Source organism: Sparus aurata, chromosome 1 (assembly GCF_900880675.1).
Source record: "Sparus aurata chromosome 1, fSpaAur1.1, whole genome shotgun sequence".
In the NCBI taxonomy this organism is placed as follows: domain Eukaryota; kingdom Metazoa; phylum Chordata; class Actinopteri; order Spariformes; family Sparidae; genus Sparus; species Sparus aurata.
Window position 1 is genome coordinate 38489993 of NC_044187.1, and position 22084 is coordinate 38512076.

At 47.3% G+C, this 22084-nt stretch overlaps 1 protein-coding gene across 3 annotated transcripts in view; it reads right to left on the minus strand.

Annotated features, from left to right (window-relative positions):
• The window catches only part of dok1a (docking protein 1a), a 29574-nt gene that overhangs the window by 6303 nt on the left and 1187 nt on the right, over window positions 1-22084 (minus strand). Inside the window, exons 2-5 of one of the 3 annotated variants that reach the window (XM_030435485.1) lie at window positions 21769-21883; window positions 6655-6794; window positions 6459-6569; window positions 5473-5542 (exon numbers count right to left, since the gene is read on the minus strand). In XM_030435485.1, the coding sequence (XP_030291345.1) occupies window positions 5473-5542; window positions 6459-6569; window positions 6655-6794; window positions 21769-21775 (328 nt within the window). In that variant the 5' untranslated portion in view covers window positions 21776-21883. The remainder of the gene's footprint in view (window positions 1-5472; window positions 5543-6458; window positions 6570-6654; window positions 6795-21768; window positions 21884-22084) is intronic. The other 2 variants (XM_030435476.1, XM_030435493.1) reach the window with 2 other exon arrangements.

Here is a 22084-nt window from a genome sequence, read left to right on the forward strand (position 1 = left end):
TCCTCAATTATAGTGCCACCTAGTGGTGGAAATTCACAACGACAATAGATTATAACATTTTTGGCAGGTGTGACCTAAATTCCAAGTTTGGTGAGTTTTGGGGTATGTTCAGGCAGTGGAAATTGCGATAACATGGGACAAAAAAGTCATCACTACAAAAACAATAGGGACCTCACAGTTCGAGACCTGCTCCGGCCCTAAATATTGGCGCGCCATTTCAGAGGTGGAGGGAGCTGCGGGAGCTGTAAGGACTCAAGAGCGATGCAGAGTTAGCTACTTTTCTGCTGGACAAGTAAGGACCCCTGCTTGATACATGTTTCATTCTATGTTTTAACCACAAAGCCATGGTGCCGGCGGTTACAGTAATACTCGCAGTAGCGCATATGGCTGTATGATGTTGCAGTTGAGCTGTGTAGCTTGTTACTTAATCTAGCTTGTTAGCTTGTATGCTAACTCTGGTGTTTAGCTTTGCTTTTATGGCTACTGGTTAGCAAAACTGTCTTTCAAGTGACCAGGCAGTTATAATAACGCTAGTGTTAAGGATGCTCTGGGGGAGGGGGGAGTACTATGCGAGGTCGAGGTGAAGTCTGAACAAATGAGTCTTGAGTCTTTTGCCAAAGATGGAGAGTGATTCTGCTGTCCTGACATTGGTCGGGATTTAGTTCCACCACTGAGATGCCAAAATAAAGCTGAGCGGACTTTGTTTGCTCTCAGCGATGGGGGTACTAGTCAGCCAGATGCTGTAGATGAGCGAAGTGCTCTTGCTGGGGTGTGTGGTCTGACCAGTATTTGGAGGTTGACTGGTGCAGTTTCATTGATGGCCTTGAAGGCCAGCACCATCGTCTTGAATCAGATGCGAGCAGCAACAGGTCATGGAGGAGGGGGGTCGCATGGGAGAGTTTGGGAAGACTGTAAATGAGGCACACTGCAGCGTACTGGATACACTGCAATGGTTTAGTTGCAAAGGCTGAGAGTACAGCCAAGAGAGAGTTGCGGTAGTCCAGGCGGGAGATGACCAGCGCTTGGACCAGGAGTTGCGTTGCATCTTTTGTGGGGAAAGACCGGATCCTGCAGATGTTGTAGAGGGCAAATCTGCAGGATCAGGCCACAGCAGGGATGTTAGGGGGTGCAGGACAGTCCATTGTTGAGGATTACACCTAGGTTCCTCCCTGTCGACGAAGGCGATACTGTGACATCCCTGTCATCTTGACATCACAGTGAAGGTCCATGCGACGGCAGTCTTTCCCCGGGATGAAAAGGAATTCAGTTTTACTAAGTTTGATTTTGAGGTGATGCGCAGCTGTCCAAGCAGAGATGTCTGCCAAACATTCGGAGATGTGCATTGCAGCAAAGGTGTTGGAGGAGGATGGGGGAAAAGAGACGAACAGTTGAGTATCGTCAGCATAACAGCGGTAGGAGAATCCATGCGATGTGATTGCAGAGCCTAGTGATCTAGTGTATAGAGAAAACAGAAGCGGCCCTAACACTGAGCCTTGAGGGACACCAGTTTCCAGAAAGCAGGGTTTGGACAAGGAGCCGTTCCATGTGACCTGGAAGGTGCGATTTGTCAGGTATGATCTGAACCAGGTTAGAGCAGAGTCAGCAACGCCAAGTTCAGCCAGAGTGGAGGGGAGAATTTGGTGGTTGACTGTGCCAAACGCAGAGGATAAGTCGAGGAAAATGAGGACTGACGAGTTGGACAAGGCTCTGGAGGCACCGACCGACTCACTCACCATGAGGAGGGCCATCTCAGTGGAGTGACCAGTCTTGAAGTCTGACTGTTTAGGGTCAAGGAGGTCATTTTCTGAAAGATAAGAGGACAGTTGGCTGTAGGTTCCAGGGTTTTAGAGAGAAATGAAAAAAGAGATAGAGGTCTGTAATTTCGCATATTGGCTGAGTCTAGGGTGGGTTTCTTTCAGAGTGGCTTTACTGTGGCTGTCTTGAAAGGAGCTGAAATAATTCCTGAAGTGAGGGAGGAGTTGATCAGAGTGATGAGGAATGGCAGGATGTCGTGAGAGATGTCTTGGAGAAAGGAGGAGTGAATTGGGTATTGTTAGAACATTTTCAGAGGCGAGAGGGCTGAAGCAGGTAAGGCCATCAGAGGTGACGGCCTGGGAAGGTGCTTTCTGGATGGGCACAGGAGTAAATGAGGAGCTGCTGTCTTTTACTTTCTTGGTAAACTAAGTTGCAGAGTCATCAGCGGTGAGGGAGGGAGGAGGGGGAGAGGTAAGGAGAGAACAGAATGAGGAGAGTAGATTCCTGGGGTTGGAGGCAGAGGAGTTTATCTTTGACAGGTAGAAGACAGATTTGGCTGCTGATACTGTTGAGGTGAAGTCAGAGAGGAGGTGGGGGTAGTGGGCAAGGTCATCAGGATGATGCATGTCAGGTCGGGGAAAAAAGGGAAAACTATGGATAGAGGAGAGTGGACCCAAATGCAGTTACTCATGGAACGGCAGGCAGGATTGGGGAAACAAAAGGCGAGCCTTTTTTTTTACAAAAGCTGAATTCCACAAAAAGTCAAAAAAAAGAGTCAAAATGAAGCCGGGAGGGTGTTCGGGAGGGAGGCCAAAGTCCAAACGATGATGGGGGGTGGAGGGGTTCGGGAGGGGGGCCAAAAGTCCTAACGATGACGCGAGGAGGGAGGCCAAGGTTGAGACTCTCAGGAGGTTGACGGTGGAGGCGAAGGCTGAGACACTCGCGAGGCTGACGGCTGGGGCGAAGGCTGAGGCACTTGGGAGGCCGAGGGTGAAGGCACTCTGGACGTCTGAGGCAAAGACGAAGGCGCTCTGGAGGTCTGTGGCGAAGACGAAGGCGTTCTGGAGGTCTGTGTCACTGGACTTGGCACGGGACTCGGCCAGGTCTGGGACCGAAGAGCAGGCACTGGACTTGGCACTGGACTTGGCACTGGACTTGGTACTTAACTTGGCACTGGACTTGGTACGGCCTCTGACCGAGGAGCAGGGACAGGACTTGGAGCAGGTGTCGACCGGTCCGCCGACTGGGAGCCGCTGGCAGGTGTTGACTGGTCCACCGACTGGGAGCCGCTGGCAGGTGTTGACCGGTCCGCCGACTGGGAGCCGCTAGCAGGTGCATGGGCTTGGGCTGGTAGCTTGGCTGTGACTAAGGCATGGGCTGGTCGCTGGGCTGTGACTGAATAATGGGCTGAGGCCGGAGCTAAGGCATGGGTTGAGGCCGGAGCTGAGGCATGGGTTTGGGTTGGTAACTTGGCTGTGGTTGAGGCATGGTCTGAGGCATGGGTTGAGGCCGGAGCTGAGGCATGGTCTAAGGCCGGAGCTGAGGCATGGTCTGAGGCCGGAGCTGAGGCATGGTCTGAGGATGGAGCTGAGGCCAGAGCTGAGGCCGGAGCTGAGGCATGGGTTTGGGCTGATAGCTTGGTTGTGGCTGAGGCATGGGCTGTGGCTAAGGCATGGGCTGGTAGCTGGGCTGTGGCTGAGGCATGGGCTGGTAGCTGGGCTGTAGCTGAGGCATAGGCTGAGGCCGGAGCTGAGGCATGGGCTGTGGCGAAGGCATGGGCTGGTAGCTGGGCTGTGGCTGAGGCATGGGCTTGAGCTGATAGCTTGGCTGTGGCTGAGGCATGGGCTGTGGCTGAGGCATGGGCTGTGGCTAAGGCATGGACTGAGGCATGGGTTTGGGCTGGAACACTGGGAGCTAGCTGAAATTTGCTAACGTTTAGTTTGACCAACAAGGTTCTCCTGAGGTCAGCCACTTCAGAAATGAACTCCAGAGCGCATGGAACTGCCCACAACCACGGCTTATCAAACATAGTCCTGTTAAATTCAGCTATTATCGTTAGCATCTCCCTTATGTCCATCTTGACATCAAGATCCCCCACAACTTTTCCTCAATGTCAAGGAGCTGTTTCCTGAAATCTGCTGGGTCCATTTTACTTGGTCCGTTCATTCTGTCAGGTCGGGGAAAAAAGGGAAAACTAAGGATAGAGGAGGGTGGACCCAAATGCAGTTACTCATGGAACGGGAGGCAGGATTGGGGAATCAAAAGGCGAGCTTTTATTTTACAAAAGCTGAATTCCACAAAAAACCAAGGGGCATGAAACAAAATAAGTCCAATGACCAAAAACCAAAGTAGAAAAGAAAACAGTACAAGAATGCATGAAGAAAGAGGTAGAAAGAAGTTGAAATCAAAACCAAAGTTCAAATCAAACAAATGCAAAATGCAAAAACACATCCCATAGGGAGACTGGAAGAACATGGACAGGAACATGGATCAAGGCAGATGCAGACAGAGACAATGAACGGACAAGGAGTGCAGGGAAGACACAGACTAAACACACAAACACTAATGACAAGACGAGGGACAGGTGAGGAGGTGAGATAACGAGGGCAATGCATAGAGGGAACAAAACTACAGACAGAGGGAGACAGAAGGAAGAACATAAGAGACACTTAAAAGACACAGTGGGGCATGGAAACTCAAAACAAAGACATGATACAAAGGCATGGACATCAAACACAGGAGAATATAAGACAAAGAAACATAATCTGAACATAACACAAAGACATGACCATAGAGTCATGACAGATGCGATTCTATGAACATCTATGCTACTCTCATATAAGACAGATTTTCATCAGAAGTGGTGGTTGTTTGATGATATGATCACTTCCAGCAAAGCAAATTTCCACCTTCTGCGACAGTGGTGATCACCTCTTGTAATCACTGCCGTAGTCAGGTTGATAAACGGGATTTTTAATCCCAAAAGTTAAAAAGTAATCTCTGAGCTCTCGTCCCATCATTAAACAGCTCCCAATCATGTGACTCTAGGTGTTGATTCCTCCGGAAGGTCTGGCTGTTTTTCTGGTTTTGTTTTGATTGAGCCGCCCTTAGTGGCAAAACGTACAGATACGTATTTAAAATGATCCTATAGAGTTTTTGACATCAGCAGCGGTTTTAAGAGTGGGTCTCATTTTGTTTCTGTGCACACTCACTGGGATGCACTCAAATTAGAAGTATTACCCAAGACTTTTCTCACTTTAGGCAAGAAAATTGCCACTTTTTTAAAAGCATAGTTGAGTTATCTTTCTTTCTGTATGACATTTACATTTAGGGCATTTATCAGACACTTTTGTCCAAAGCACTTACATTTATTCATACATACACACACTGATGGTGGTGGCTGCCATGCAAGGTGCCGACCAGCACATCAGGAGCAGTCTGGGGTTCAGTATCTTGCCCATGGACACTTCGACCTGTAGACCAGGGGAATTGAACCAGTGCCCTTCCGATAACAAGACACTGGCTCTACCCCCTGAGCCACAATCGCTAATATGATGAATTAAAAACAATAAATCTATTCAAAACAGGATAGCAAGAGTTCAAGGCATAAAAGGTAAGTGTTGGAATATAAGAAGAAAATCAAGGACCGTTGATGAAAGGTGGAGAGCAGAAGAGTAAATGGTGCAGAAGAAAAAAACATAGAAAAAGAAGCTTTACCTTCCTCTGTGGAGGCATATATCTGGTTCTCCTCCATATGAAGCTGATAAGAGCTTGAGTCCCCACCTCTCTGAGAGAGAAACAGAAAGCAAAGAGAGGAGAAGGAAACACCAAGATGATAAATCCAATTATAAGGCCCATAGACCAGGCAGTGTATAAAAACTGATTCATATACTACATCTGCTACTATCAGCATGCTGCTGACTTATGGCCAGTGTTGGGGCTCGTTACTCAAAAAAGTAGTATATTACACATTACACATTACTCTCAAAAATAGTAATGCCTTACATTACATGATTACTCCCTGAAGAAAGTAATTAGTTACATTACTCGTTACAATACTTGTTACATTCATGTTGCTCCACGGTTCCTTAGCAACAAGCTTTGTGTGTGCGTGCTGTCTCTGTAGGTGCTTCGTTAAGTTTGAGGTAGTGTTAGCAGCGGTGGAGAGAAGTTTCCAACATGGACAAAGTGTGCACCTAACAGTCAAGTTATTTTCCTTACGTTCAACAAATTCAAAGTCATGTTTGTTTCTCCAATCGTCAAAAGTGGCTTTACGCAGCGGGGGGTCTTCAGGCAGGTCGCATGCAGCAGCATGTTCTGCTTGTGTTGTTGGCGCTGCCATTGTTATCCCATCTCCCCTTGCGGGTGGTGACTAACCAATCAGTGATGGTGAAAGATACCTCGTGCCAAACCCCAACCAATCACTGTTCCATTATTGATGGCCCCCGCCCCCGGCTCCCCCCAGCCCTTTGTGTGTGACGCGTGCGACTAGCAATGTAACGTAAGGAACGAGCTTGGCGAACTGTAATGTGATTACTACGTTCAGAACAGTAATGCCTTACACTACTCGTTACTGAAAAAAGTAATGTGATTACAGTAACGTGTTACTTTGTAACCCAACACTGCTTATGGCCAATTTTGCCTCAACAATTACCAAGGTACAAAGAGCTAACACAACTGATGTCTTCCTCTTGTCCTCTCACCTGAAACGTGCTGTGACACAGTTTTTCTACCCACTCCACACAGTCATCTTTGAGTGCAGCAAACACCATTGTCCTGTCCTGAGTCTCCACACAAAATGCTGACATGTTCTCCTGCAAACAGCACAAAGAACAGCTTGTGGTATTCTTTTAACTAAAGTTATACATGTGAAGATTCTAAACAACCACGCAGGCTGACCAGGGGACAGGCCTCAGCGTTCGGGGGGAGTCTGAGGACACTGATCAGCTCTGACAGTCGGACCACCTTCACATTCCTGTCCGCATGAGGCTGGTGGTGTCTCCTGACCCCAGCGCCATGATCAGCTCCAGCACCACCACCTGGAGGACACATAAGGGACAATCAGACACAGGATTGATTTACTGAGAAAACCAACAAGTTAACGTTAGATAACTCCCCATAGGGGCCTGACACTGACTTAATGTTGTTTCATAACATTTGCCAAATTTAGATAAAACAGTCATATACAATTAGCTATGTATTTTGAGCAGCGACAATATTCTTCACAAACCCTCTCAGGGAGACACTGCATGAGGCAACTTGTTTTCCGGAATGCCAATTAGCCACAGGTGATAGCTTTAAAGGAGTCATCACCTGTTTTTTTACATATCCAGTCCCTCTTGGATCGCTTTGGATCAATTCTTAAAACTTATTAGAAAAAAAAAAAAATTTAAAAATCAAACATAGAGCTTGATCTGACACTTTTTCATACCGCGACTTTCTCACGCGAGATTATTCGCGAGGTTTTGACCGGTCCGGATGTGCATTGTATTAATATGTAATGAGGCGCGCGTTGATTGGCCGCAGGAAGGACAGAGCCGGAATGGGGGGCATGCACACAGACTCCAAAACATAAACAGCCCCCTGTCATGGCGCACACACTAAATGACGAACCTTACGGAATTCAGGCATTTATGTACGAGCCGGAGTCAGAAACCGAACAGGAGAGTGAAGAGGCAGAGACGGTGGAAGAGACACGTTTACAGCAGGACGTCTCTGAATGGTAAATTCTTTTTTTTTCCGTCTTACTTTTCACACTCGTGTTTTACATGTAAGACCTGAGTTTTAATGCTGGCGGTGACGATGTATGGCGTGAAAATGACAGAGAAATAAGCAGATTCAGCGTGCTCACTCTGACTGAGGACGGCTGTGAGCCGATGCATATGCAAGTAGCCTCCTGTGGTAACGTCACCACAGGAGCAGAGTCAAAATCTCGTGCTTTAGGAACGCGCACTATTGTGCGCTATTCCTGTTCAGAAAAAGAGCCAAAGCGAAAAAAATAAGCCACTTTCAAACTCCAGCTTTTCAGGCAAGTTTCAACAGAGGTCCAACACCAATATGCATGATTTAACGAGAGAAATTGCGATTTCCGGGTGATGACTCCTTTAAGAAGGAGGTGTGAGGAGATTTTTGGCTGGATGAGAAACGGAGCAACCTTTAAAAGGAACTAGATTTAACTCCATATGCTTTGTAGGGAGAAACACATTTTATGTGTAGGAATATGTTGGTCATAAGACAAAGTTTTACTCTAAAGTATTGAAAATATCCTCTATCCATTAAATCACAGGGATAAATGGAGATACCTGTTGAAGAAACGTCAAATAAACAGCATTGTTTCAGCTCAATCAATCTTGTTTTTAAACATTGTTTAAGAGGATGGAGCTCCTCTTCTGTTTATATTAGGGCTTCTCAAAGTGGGGTCCGTCAGCCAAAAGTGGGTTCTAGCAAAAAAAAAAAATATATATACATAAAAAAATTGAAAGAATATTTTGCTGTTTTATTTATTGTGAGGTCAAATGTTCTTTAAGCATTTAGCATCCTACTTTTTTACATAAGCGGAGCATGCCTAGCAGATTTAAACTTTGTTTTGGAAGTCAGTCAAGTCAGGGAATTTGGGATTCTAGTTTTGCAACTTAACATCTGCTTCTGGCACTTGGGACATCATTCAGTCACAGTGTAAGTGCCCAGGAGTAAAATCATGGGCACCGCTGGTTTATGTGAAAGCATGACGTCACAAAACACTGTTATTTTTACTTTATGGCACATATGCAGCCGTGAATAACTGCTCACATCTCACATCTGCAAACAGTGTCAAAGTGAAGGGATATGGCCAACCATTTGTTTATTAGTGCTGTTTTAAATCTTGCATACATGCACATAAAATAATGTAGTATTTTTTAAAACAAAAAATATTTTGCATGTTTAACTTTTCACTTTGGCCTTGATGCCTCGTGAAAAAAAAATCATCGTACAGCCACAGTGGCCTTTGTGCCCCTGGCCAGGTCAGCATATTGAGTTTGCCTTGAATTACAGCCACCTGAGTGCAGAGTAGTAACACAGTAGGCAAGTTCAAGATCACGCAGCGCCGCAGCGCTGCCTACATCGTGATGCATGTTGGTTAAAATGTGTCCACGATGACCTGGATGGGAGTGGTTTCTGCTCTGCACCCAATGTCACATGACCTTAAGTTATCGAGGGAGCAAGGCGGCTGCAGAGCAGTTGCGCAGTTGCTCTCCAGGTACTGTGCGAGCCTAGACCCACCTTCATGACGTCAGGACTTTGACCTAATTGGCTCTCATTTATGCTGAAGTATATGACGTGTGTTTCGATGAATTTCCATATCCGTAAGCACCTGTGCCTCTTTTCTACTCAAGTGTCACATACTTTCAGATAATAGCAGCCATGTGGCCGCACCTATGGAACAGTCAACATGAATAAACCTATAGAATCCTTCATGTAACGCAACAACCCTGAAAGATGTCGTCAATGAATTGCTCAGTTCTGTCACTCTACTTGTGGTGATGATGGAGAAGTGGTTAACTGCTGTGTCCAGTGTTATCTGTCCTGTCCACTCTTATTAACCCTTTCTGTTCCTGTCACATTAACAATACAAAGAATTATTCTGAGCTATTTGGTGTGTGATGAGATGGCGCAGCGGGACAAGGCATCTAATTCAGTCATTTGTTCTGATTATTGTATTTCACCCGAACAGTCCCGGTAGCACAGTATAAAGGACTTTACCTCATGCCTTGACAGCTTTGTACTACAGCAACATATTGACTTTCCAACACACTCCAAAGGATACATTCTTGACCTAATCTGCTGCTCTGGTGTAACCCCCTAAACTGTTGTGCCTCATATTTGCCCATCTCAGACCACAAGCTAATATCCTTTGATGTCATGCTAAGATTATCCAGGACAAACATGCCTCGCTCCATCTCTTTTCGAAACATCAAAGATATTGACTTATCAGCCCTCTCTAATGGAATTGATGATTTTCCCAGCAGAGACAATTTATCTACCACAGATGAACTGGTATCCTACTACCATCTCGGACTTCAGCGACTGCTAAATACTCTTGCGCCCCTGAAAACAAGGTCTGTTTCCTTTGCCTACTCTGCTCCTTGGTTTAAACCAGTGCTACGCCAGCTCAAAACCAAAGTCCGTCGCCTGGAACGCCTTTATGGCAAAACCGGCTAGCAATGCACAAAAATATGTATCATAATCACATACTCCAATACAAAGATGCTATTTCTCTAGCCAAAACCACATACTACTCAACCTTAATCAGGACAGCGGATTGGAACACTAGAGCCCTGTTCTCAACCATCAACAATATCCTGAAACCACCGGATGCCCCACCTCCTCACCTACTCACAGCTGCACAGTGTGACAACTTCATGACTTTCTTCAATGCCAAAATTGAAAACATCCACCAGACACTGACTGCTTCAAATAACTGTACACCCCCTCTGCACTCGCTGCCCACATCCTCCATCAGCTCTCCACTTGCCAGTTTCAATCTGCCCACTGTCTCCGAAACAACCAGACTCATCTCCAAATCAAAATCATCTACCTGCCAGTTAGACCCCCTGCCCACCTACCTGGTAAAAAGCTGCAGGCCTGCCTAGTCCTCTCTCATAACTGATATCATTCATTCCTCATTGACTTCTGGTGTTGTTCCATCATCACTAAAGACTGCTGCAATTGCTCCAACTATCAAGAAACCTGGTGCAGACCCAAATGTACCATCTCAAACTTGCCATTAATCTCCAAAATACTCGAAAGAACTGTTGCAGCTTAACTAAACACCCATCTGTCTCACTACAACCTTTTTGAACAATTTCATTCTGGCTTCCGTGCCCATCATAGCACTGAGACAGCCCTTGTGAAAATCAGAAATGACCGTTTGATAGCATCCGACTCGTGTTTACTCTCCATCCTGGTTCTCCTTGACCTCAGCACAGCCTTCGACACTGTCTCTCATGACATCCTCCTGGACAGGCTGGCCTCCATTGGAATCACTGACATCCCTCTGGCTTGGCTGAAATCCTATCTCACTGGTCGCACACAATTTGCCAACTCAAGAACCTAATGTAGCAGGTAGATGGCAGCCGTTGGGTAAAATGTCCCTCGCCCATAGCCGTACTTTACTTCCGGGTCTTAATTGACCAGCTGTGCATCATACATAAGCTGTGGCATGTCGATGCTCTCTCTCTTTTCCTCCTTGGTCCGTGACTGTGTCAGCGTGAGTCTGCGGTCCCTGTCCAGTTTGGTGCCGGCTTCTCCCCTCATCTCTGACGGTGTCGGCGTGTGTGTCTGCTGTCCTGGTCCAGCGTGGTGCCGGCTTCTCCCCTCATCTCTGACGGTGTCGGCATGTGTGAGTCTGCGGTCCCTGTCCAGTTTGGTGCCGGCTTCTCCCCTCATCTCTGACGGTGTCGGCGTGTGTGGGCCTGCTGTCCTGGTCCAGCCTGCTGTCCTGGTCCAGCGTGGTGCGGGCTTCTCCCTTCGTCTCTGACGGTGACGGCGTGTGTGAGTCTGCTGTCCTGGTTCAGCGTGGTGCCAGCTTGTATGAAAAACTTTGCGGAAGCTGTGAGTAGTGTATGGGGATTGCCACTGCTGTTTTGTTTTGCTTAGGTTTTGTTGAATTTAGTTTGTTTTGTGTGACTTGGTTGTTTAGTTTCTATGTAGGTTTTTTTTATTTGTTCTTTTTTTTTGTATAAAGTTAATTCTTCTGGGTTGGGTTTATTTCTGCTTTTGTCCCAATTAATTTGTTATTTCCTACCAAGGAGGAAAAGAAACTAACAGAGCTACAATGTCTATTTGTGTTTTTGTTGTATGAAGATTTAATGTGTTTCTCTCTCTGTGTGAGTGCTGTAGGGGCAGCGGCAAGTGAGGCCGGCCGATGGTGGAGGGTTTGGTGACAGAGTCTCCCACCTGTACTTCACACTCCTTCTGATTTTGTGTGCTTGGTAATTATATTTGCACGTCCCTCACGATTTATAGTTGATCCCTTTTTTTGTTTGGTTTTGCTGTGTGCATGTGTGTAGGACACTGGAGTGGGGTGAGTACTCTGTCCCAGTGTAAATTGTCCCTCTGCTGTCTGCGGCCTCGGCCGCCCATCCTCAGTACACTCCTAGTCATTTTTTTAACCGCTAGCTTTAATAAATTGTCTCTTTTAATATTGATGTTGGCAGCTCTGTAAATAAAATTGTAAATCTTGGTGGGAAACACCCTTGCCTCGGTCCATCATTTTTGTCGATCTGTATCAGTAAAAGAATCTGTGGCTTTATTGGGTGATTGAAGTATTTAAAGTGCTGATAAGATTTGAAGTAGATGGTGAAATCGCGGGCCTTGCCACGGTTCGGTCACATTCTGGCGTTGTCGGCAGGATACAGTGACTGTTTTGGTGGATTTTGAGACAAGGGTTTTTTTTGTTTTGTTTTTTTTTTCGGTTTTTGTTTACTTTCCCTCTCTCTTCTGCCTCTTCAGTTACACCAACTTAGTTTTTGATTTATTATATATATTTTTTTTAGTTCAAAACAAAACAGCAGTGTGCACATCGAGGGACCTGCCGAATGTGTTGCTGCCTCCCTGTGGGTCTTCCCAATCAAGTTTGAGTGCTTAAAGTGACTGTGTACTCTGACTCTTTTCATCCCGGCCATGGCCACTGAGTTGCAGGAACTGAGGGACCTCGTCCAGCGGCTGCGGGCTGAAAAGGAGCAGCTATTGCAGGAGCAATTAGCAGCCGACTCTCTCCCTTCGGACTCCGACCCAGGTCGTCCCACTGATTCACAAAACTCTGTTTCCAATAACCCCCTCCCTGTTGAACGGTTGTTTTATATACCTAGGGAGCGAAAATGTCCTACCTTTAGGGGAACGTCTGGTATCCCAGTAGAGGACTGGAATGAGGAGATGAGGGCAACCTTAAGGGCGAGACAGTTAAGACCTATTGATCAAGCTTATTTCATATATGACCATCTAGAGGGTGAGGCTAAAGATGAAATTAGATACCGGCCTAAGGCAGAGAGGGAGGACCCAGAGCGAATCTTTGCTATCCTCCAAGATCTGTATGGCTGCCCTAAATCTTATGTGTCTCTGCAGCAGAGTGTCTTTTCAAGAAGGCAGCTAGATGGAGAGTCACTCCAAGAGTTTTCCCATGCCTTGTGTTGCCTTGTTGAGAAAGTTGACTGTGTGCCCCGAGAGGAATGCGCATCTCCCCCACTCTGCTTAGAGACCAGTTTGTAGAGCATGTGTTTGACACTGATCTTCGACGGGAATTAAAGTGAGTCGTGCGTCAGCACCCAGATTACACCCTCTTAGACGTCAGAGCAGAGGCCAAACGCTGGGAGCGGGAGGGCAGACCTGATGAGCCTCGGGGTAGGAGTTTTTCAGTCCCCTCTTTTAGCGCCATGCAGGTGTCTGAGAGTAGAACACCTAGTTCACGTAATTTGGAGATGAAGGAGTTGAAACAGATGCTACAAAAGCAACAACAGCAGCTTAACCAGTTGACCCAGGGCCTCATGGCATTACAAGCATCTTCCAGACATCCTGTTAATCACAAACATCTAGACTCTGTTATATGTAGGCGTTGTCGTAAACCAGGTCACTAAGCTCGAGAGTGCCATAGCCAACGTGTTGTTTCCCAGGTAGCCCAGCAGCCCAGGCCCCCACATCCCACCTCAGCAACCTCAGTGGCTCAGGATGTGGGAAACTTCTTCCCCCTGATGTGAAGAGCCAACCATCAGGAGGGGAGGATGCAGGCTCAGACGCACAAAAGTTAGATACTAAGACTATGGCCCCTAATCTAGTAGACCCCTGCCCCAGGGTAAGAGTTAGCCTTGGAGGTGTACCTACTAGCCTCCTTCTAGACACAGGGTCTATGGTTACGACCATTTTTGAAAGTTTCTTCACGCAGCATTTTCAAAATGCTCCAAAGTCATGCTGCTGGCTTCAATTGCGTGCTGCTAATGGCCTTGAAATTCCCTATGTAGGCTATGTGGAGCTGGATGTTACTGTGCTTGGTAAGGTTGTACCACAGCGAGGTATTCTAGTCGTCAAAGATCCCCCAGGCCAAGCACCACCCTCAAACGTTCCTGGTGTTTTGGGCATGAATGTGATAAGGGAGTGCTACCACCAGTTGTTTAGTCAACATGGCTCTGAACTTTTTGAACTCCTGTTTGTGCAGCAGGCTCCCCCATCATGGCAGCAGGCTCTACAGCACTGCCATCAGACCCAGGCTCACGCAGCTCGAGTCACAAAAGGGTTGGCGCGGGTTAGAGGTAGGCGTCCCGTGACTATACCAGGGGGTACGGTTAAGTGGGTGACTGCTACGTGTGCTTCTCATTTCAGTGAGTCCTCAGGTGCTGCCTTGATTGAGCCCTTGGATGACAGTCAGTCCCTCCCTGAGTGTGTGCTCATCTCTCCAGCCATGGTCACCATCACTAATTGCACAGTGTATGTGCCAGTAGTAAATGTAGGAGAAGTAGATGTCCTGTTACACCCCCGCCACCCCATAGGGCTTTTGAGTCAGGCTCAGGTCATTAGCTTGCCAGAGGGAGTCTCCACTGTAAAGCAAAACTTGGGTGGGGTTATAGCTATGGTTTCAGCCCAAGAAGCCCAAGCCAGCTCAGTTAGACAGCACATTGAGTCAATAGATTTATCGACACTTTCTGGGGCCGATCAGGGAAAGGTTAGGTCCATGCTTCTTGAACATGAGACTGTGTTTGCAGCTTCTAACCTGGACCTTGGTTGCACTAATCTGGTGACGCATGACATCCCCCTACTTGACAGTGTTCCCATTAGGCAGAGGTACAGGCATATTCCCCCCTCTGACTATGATGATGTTAGGGCCCACATACATCAGTTGTTGGATATTCAGGTCATAAGGGAAAGTTGTAGCCCCTATGCCTCCCCCATTGTCCTGGTGAGGAAAAAGGATGGCACCTTGAGATTGTGTGTAGACTACAGACTGTTGAATGGCAAAACACGAAAAGATGCCTTCCCCCTCCCACGGATTGAAGAGTCACTGGACGCCCTTTCAGGAGCACAGTGGTTCTCCACTATAGATTTGGCTAGCGGCTACCATCAGGTTCCAGTCACTGAGCAGGATAAAGTGCCTTTTGCACCCCTTTTGGCCTTTTTGAGTTTCAGAGGATGCCATTTGGTCTATGTAATGCACCCAGCACGTTTCAACGACTGATGGAGCCAATGTTCGGAGACCAACACTGCCAGTCCCTGTTGCTCTATCTGGATGATGTCATTGTCTTTTCCTCCTCAGTAGATGAACACCTCAGTCGCCTGGATTTGGTTCTTGGGCGGTTCCAGAAGGAAGGATTAAAGGTCAAGCTCGAAAAATGCAACTTCCTCCGGCAGCAGGTGCAGTATTTGGGGCATGTAGTTGCTGCCTCAGGTGTCTCCAGAGACCCCAGGAAGATTGCTGCGGTGGCTGACTGGGCCACCCCAGAAACTGTTGCAGACCTTAGGTCTTTTCTTGGGTTTGCCAGTTACTACAGACGTTTTGTCCAGGGTTTCGCCAAGCTGGCTGCTCCTCTCCACAAGGTGGTCGCTGAACTGGTTGGGAAGAAGAACCATCGAGGAAAGGGGATTGCTCTGATGGATGCCTGGACCTCCCGATGTGAAAACAGTTTCAGAGAGCTCAAAGAAAGGTTGGTGTCATCACCCGTGCTCGCCTATGCTAACTTCAAACTGCCTTTTATTTTAGAGGTGGATGCCAGCTATGAAGGTCTGGGGGCAGTCCTTTCCCAGGAGCAGGATGGCCAGGTCCGACCCATTGCTTACGCCAGCTGGAGCCTCCACCCTGCTGAGAAGAATTACAGCTCTATGAAGCTTGAGTTCTTAGGCATGAACTGGGCAATGACTCAAACGTGTTGTGAGTATCTGCTGGGGCATAAGTGTGTGGTCTGGACAGACAACAATCCCCTCAGCCATCTGACCACAGCCAAATTGGGTGCTACCGAACAACGCTGGGTGGCAGAACTGGCAGTCTTTGACTACACCGTGCGATACCGTTCTGGGCGGAGCAACCAGAATGCTGACGCTTTGTGGAGGCAGCATCCACCGGGGGATGACACAGTAGCCAGTCTAGCGCGCCCTGGGACTTCGGTGCCAGAGATGGTCCACAAATGTGTTGTGGAAATTGATGTACCTGTCCAACATGCCATCTCTGCTGTCCCAGAACGTTCAACTGATGACCTGAAAGCACTGCAAGGAGCTGATCCAACTATAAGTGCCGTCCTCCCTTTCTTCCACCAACAGCGAATGCCAGGCAGAGCAGAAAGGCAGAGACTCCATCCTGCAGCACTGGGGTTGCTACGACAGTGGGACCGACTCACTTCACGTAATGGACTCCTGTACAGAGTTTTCCAACGACCTGATGGTGGGGAGTGTATCTACCAGCTTTTGCTTCCAGAGAGCCTGAGGGAAGAAGTATTCCAGCAACTGCACACTCACCACGGCCACCAGGGTGTCGAGCACACTACAGAGCTGATCCGACAGAGGTGTTACTGGCCAGGTATGGGGGACATGATTAAAGTCCGGTGCCAGAAATGTGAGAGATGCAGTGTTGCTAAAAATACACAACCATGGGTTCGGGCTCCCATGGGCCATTTGCTGGCCTCTAGACCAAATGAGATTTTGGCTATTGACTTTTCATACTTGGAGCCTGCTCAAGACGGGAGGGAGCAAGTGTTGGTGCTGACTGATGTTTTCTCCAAGTTTACGCAGGTTTTTCGCACTAGAGATCAGCGGGCCTCAACGGTGGCAGAGATCCTGACCAAAGAGTGGTTCTACAAATATGGTGTCCCGACTCGGCTGCACTCTGATCAAGGCCGCAGTTTTGAGAGCAAAATAATTCACCAGTTGTGTCATCTGTATAATATCACGAAGTCCAGGACCACCCCATATCACCCTCAAGGAAATGGCCAATGTGAGCGGTTCAACAGAACACTTCATGACCTCCTTCGCACACTGTCAGTTGAGCAGAAACATAGATGGCCAACATGTCTCCCACAGGTACTGTTCAGCTACAATACCACACCTCACCAAACTACAGGCCAGTCTCCCTTTTTGTTGATGTTTGGTCGGGAGCCCCAGCTGCCCATAGATTTCCTCTTAGGTCGTGTGGAAGAGCCCACCGCAGGGGACGTGTGTGACTGGGTTCGGGAGCATCAGCGGCGCCTGCAGGTGGCAGTGGGAAATGCCCGGGAACGGATGAGGCAAGCTGCTGCTCAACGAAAGGAGAGGGCAGACGGACAGGCTGAAGACAAGGTGTTACCGGTTGGACAACATGTCTACCTCCGCAATCATTCTCGAGGGCGGAATAAAATCCAGGATGCCTGGGCCCCTGAAGTCTTCCAGGTTGTGAAAGCTCCTGAGCCAGGAGGTATAGTATATGCTGTTGCCCCAAAATGCAGACCAACAGAGGCACGTCATGTTCACCGTTCCCAGCTCAGACCAATGCTTGGCCCTGGATCCCCTCCTGCCCTTGTAGTTAGGCCAAACACTCCAGCGACTAACTCTGACACAGAGGAGTGCCCCCGGTGGATGGCGGTCAGACATCTCCCTGAGTCAAGTAATCCTCAGCAAGCCAGAAGGCAGACTCCACCTGACGTGGGCCAACAGTTACCAGGAGCAGCCCCACCTGTGGCTTCTCCCAGTACCAGTTCCTGCCCAGTCTCTAGCCCTCCGGTGGTAAGGCGTACAGCTCGTGAAACGGCTGGTACACACTCAAATCCTCACAATCTGCCAGTGTCAATGGGGGCGAGGGCTAATGGGGTTGCAAGTTCCCAGGCAGTCGGTGCTAGTTCTGCTATAGCCATTTTTAGACCTTGGTCTTAATTGTCGGGTCGCCAATAAAAAAAAAAAAACCTGGGGTAGAATGTAGCAGGTAGATGGCAGCCGTTGGGTAAAATGTCCCTCGCCCATAGCCATACTTTACTTCCGGGTCTTAATTGACCAGCTGTGCATCATACATAAGCTGTGGCATGTCGATGCTCTCTCTCTTTTCCTCCTTGGTCCGTGACTGTGTCAGCGTGCGTCTGCGGTCCCTGTCCAGTTTGGTGCCGGCTTCTCCCCTCGTTTCTGACGGTGACGACGCATGCGAGTCTGCTGTCCTGGTCCTGCCTGGTGCCGGTTTCTTCCCTTCGGCTCCGACGGTGTCGGCGTGTGTGTCTGCTGTCCTGGTCCAGCGTGGTGCCGGCTTCTCCCCTCATCTCTGACGGTGTCGGCATGTGTGAGTCTGCGGTCCCTGTCCAGTTTGGTGCCGGCTTCTCCCCTCATCTCTGACGGTGTCGGCGTGTGTGGGTCTGCTGTCCTGGTCCAGCCTGCTGTCCTCGTCCAGCGTGGTGCGGGCTTCTCCCTTCGTCTCTGACGGTGACGGCGTGTGTGAGTCTGCTGTCCTGGTTCAGCGTGGTGCCAGCTTGTATGAAAAACTTTGCGGAAGCTGTGAGTAGTGTATGGGGATTGCCACTGCTGTTTTGTTTTGCTTAGGTTTTGTTGAATTTAGTTTGTTTTGTGTGACTTGGTTGTTTAGTTTCTATGTAGGTTTTTTTTATTTGTTCTTTTTTTTGTATAAAGTTAATTCTTCTGGGTTGGGTTTATTTCTGCTTTGGTCCCAATTAATTTGTTATTTCCTACCAAGGAGGAAAAGAAACTAACAGAGCTGCAATGTCTATTTGTGTTTTTATTGTATGAAGATTTAATGTGTTTCTCTCTCTGTGTGAGTGCTGTAGGGGCAGCGGCAAGTGATGGTGGAGGGTTTGGTGACAGAGTCTCTCACCTGTACTTCACACTCCTTCTGATTTTGTGTGCTTGGTAATTATATTTGCACGTCCCTCACGATTTATAGTTGATCCCTTTTTTTGTTTGGTTTTGCTGTGTGCATGTGTGTAGGACACTGGAGTGGAGTGAGTACTCTGTCCCAGCGTAAATTGTCTCTCTGCTGTCTGCGGCCTCGGCCGCCCATCCTCAGTACACTCCTAGTCATTTTTTTAACCGCTAGCTTTAATAAATTGTCTCTTTTAATATTGATGTTGGCAGCTCTGTAAATAAAATTGTAAATCTTGGTGGGAAACACCCTTGCCTCGGTCCATCATTTTTGTCGATCTGTATCAGTAAAAGAATCTGTGGCTTTATTGGGTGATTGAAGTATTTAAAGTGCTGATAAGATTTGAAGTAGATGGTGAAATCGCGGGCCTTGCCACGGTCCGGTCACACTAAGATCTTCCTCCTCTCCAGTCTCCAGCGATGTTTCCCAGGGCTCTGTCCTTGGCCCCCTCCTGTTCATTATTTACCTTCTGCCCCTTGGACACATTCTCAGGAAATTCCATATTCAATTCCAATGCTATGCTGACGGTACACAGCTTTATATCTCCACCAAGCCTACTTCCACTCCCCCCACAGCTCTATCCAACTGCCTACTGGAGAATAAATCATGGTTCTCACTCAACTTCCTTAAACTGAACAGTGACAAAGCCGAGGTCCTCCTCGTTGGCACCAGATCCACTCTGGCAAAGCACAACCCCTTCTCCATGTCCTACCTTCACCCCAGGTAAGGAGGCTGGGTGTCATCCTGGATGGCACCTTAACCTTTGAAGCCCACATCAATAATGTTACCCGGTCTGCATACTTCCATCTACGTAACATCAACCGCCTCCGTCCCTCACTCACACCAGGCTGCACTGCTATTCTCGTAAACACCCTGGTTACATCTCATCTGGACTACTGTAGTTCTCCCCTTCATGGTCTTCCTTGGAAATCACTCCATAAACTCCAACTGGTCCAGAACGCAGCTGCGCGTATCATCACCAGAACTACCTTTGCTAAACACATCACTCTAGCCCTGCAGCAACTCCTGTGGCTCCTTATCAAATCCCGCATTGATTTCAAGATTCTACTGCTCACTTTCAAGATCCTTCATAACCTGCCACCATCATATCTCGCTGAACTGATCCACACACTCTTGCCAATTCTTATTCCACTCTATTGCACGATTCTCACCCCAGAAGCTCAACCCTGCCTAACCTGGCCTGGTTGACTTCCAATATTGTGAGGACAGCAGAGTCTGAATTCTGTGCTGAGCTGGCACCATGTAATTGCATCCTCTTACTTATCCATGTTTATTTGTATTAAATCGTCCAGTTTTTTGTTGTACTGTTGTTGTTATGTGCGGTGTCCTTGAGTGCTTTGAAAGGTGCCTTCAAATAAAATGCATTATTAGGGCCCCTCGGGCTTACTAGGACCAGCGGTGCTAGGAACCCTATTGTAATCGTTAAGATTTTTATTTTTATTTTTCTCCGGCTAAAAGTGGTGCTGCAGGCTAAACCGTGCAAGGGAGGGCGGTGCAATTTATAGGGTTAGTCCAGACTCCTGCAAATATCTCAGACACAAAAAACTACATATATCCGCCTGCAGGGGGCGCTATAACCTAGCCCAACACGTTTTTGCTTATAACTCCCAAACCGTATGTCGTGCATTCAAAAACCTTGTATCCCCAGATTCCCTGAATGGAGTTTAATCAATAGGCTACGCCCACTTCCGGTTAGAGCGTTTTTTGCAAAATCGCGAAAACCGGAAAACCTACTTTTTCGAACTCCTCCTTGGGATTTTGTCCGATCTGCATGAAACTTGGCACGTACACTCTTTAATTGGACCTAATCTAAAGTCATCAAAAGAATCTTGCTCGGTCAAAAAATGTGCAAATTATTGACGAACAAATTTCTGTAGCTAGTTATAAAAATGTAAACTGTTTGATATCTCGGTCAAACTAAATGCTATTGAAACCAAATTTGAGTTCCTTGCTTGCCATGACACTGGGAAAGGATGAGCAGAATCTGGGAAGTTTATATCTCTTGAACGGCTACACCGATTTTTACGAAATATGGTCGGTATGATAAAGGGCCAATCCTGAGGCAATATCTTGAAGGTGGTCATGACTGGTCAATGTAGGCATGGCTTATTACAAGCTAACAACAAACATTGATTTCAGCCAAACTATTATGCTGAGAGCTTTGAAATGTATATGGTATATATAGAATAGCACACAGTTCTTCCATGCTAAAACTTGCACATGTACTCCTCTAGGTGGCGCTATAATGGATGCAATCGCGTTTTTACCTGTAACTTCCACATTTTAAAGAAAACATTCGCAAACCTTATATCCATATGTTCCCTGAATAGAGCTGGGTTTTCTGACATGGGACATGCCCACTTCTGCTGCACATTTCGTCCGATCTGCGTGAAACTTGGCACGTACACTCTTCAGCTGGACCTGATCTAAAATTATCATAAGAATTTTGCTTGGTCAAAAAATGTGCAAATTATTAACCAACTAATTTCTGTAGCTAGCTATAAAAATGTAAACTGTAACACCAAATTGGAGATCCTTGGTTGCCATGAGACCGGGAAGGGATGAGCTGAATTTGGCGAATTTTGGCAACTAGGGGGCGCTAAAAGGATAACAAGTTTATATCTCCTGAACGGCTGCGCAGATTTTTACGAAATTTGGTTGGTATGATGTAGGGGCGAATCCTGAGGCCATATCTTGAAGGTGGTCATGACTGGTCAATGTGGGCGTGGCTTATTAAATAAATCCAAATAGGCACACATTCAGCCTTTTGCACTACCAGTGCACTTCCCATTACAGCGAATACCATGGCTCAGACGTTGGCCTGTGTCTTCACTTTTGCCCCGAGCCCGGCATCCTTTGGGGCCAACTTCGGTGGGCTCTAAGGTGCGCAGGGTCCGAGTTGCACAGGGGGGCTTGGCCCACGTTCATAACTGCTTGCAGTTCTAGTTATTATTATTATTAACTCCATGTCACTTTTTCATCCTTGGATGATTTAATATGTACACTTAATGTATTGTTTGCGCAAGCAAAGCCTGCACATCACATCAGACATATGACTGGAGAGGAGCAGCATGATGCAGATGGATCCACTGAACTTACATGATGCCAACACCAACTCTAGGCTCTATTTAAGCTGTCAAACCTACTGCTCATGTTCTGTGCTGTTGCTCTCTCTCCGTTGTTGTCAAACTGATCCACAACCACCAACCAGCATCCACCTGTGGGCTTTTTTTTATGATCAGCCACCCTTCTACCCAGCTACTGGAAAACATGAAGAGCATTTAGAATTCAGGACCCATAGTGGGTGGGTGTCACTAAAATGTGTGTATATTCAATATCAAATAAAGCGTTGGTTGCTTTCTGTCAAGAGTTTCACTTTAAATGTAGCCATGTCACAACATAGTTACTATAGCTACTATGAAATGAGATCAAAGTTCGGATGTACTGGAACTTTCCTTTAAC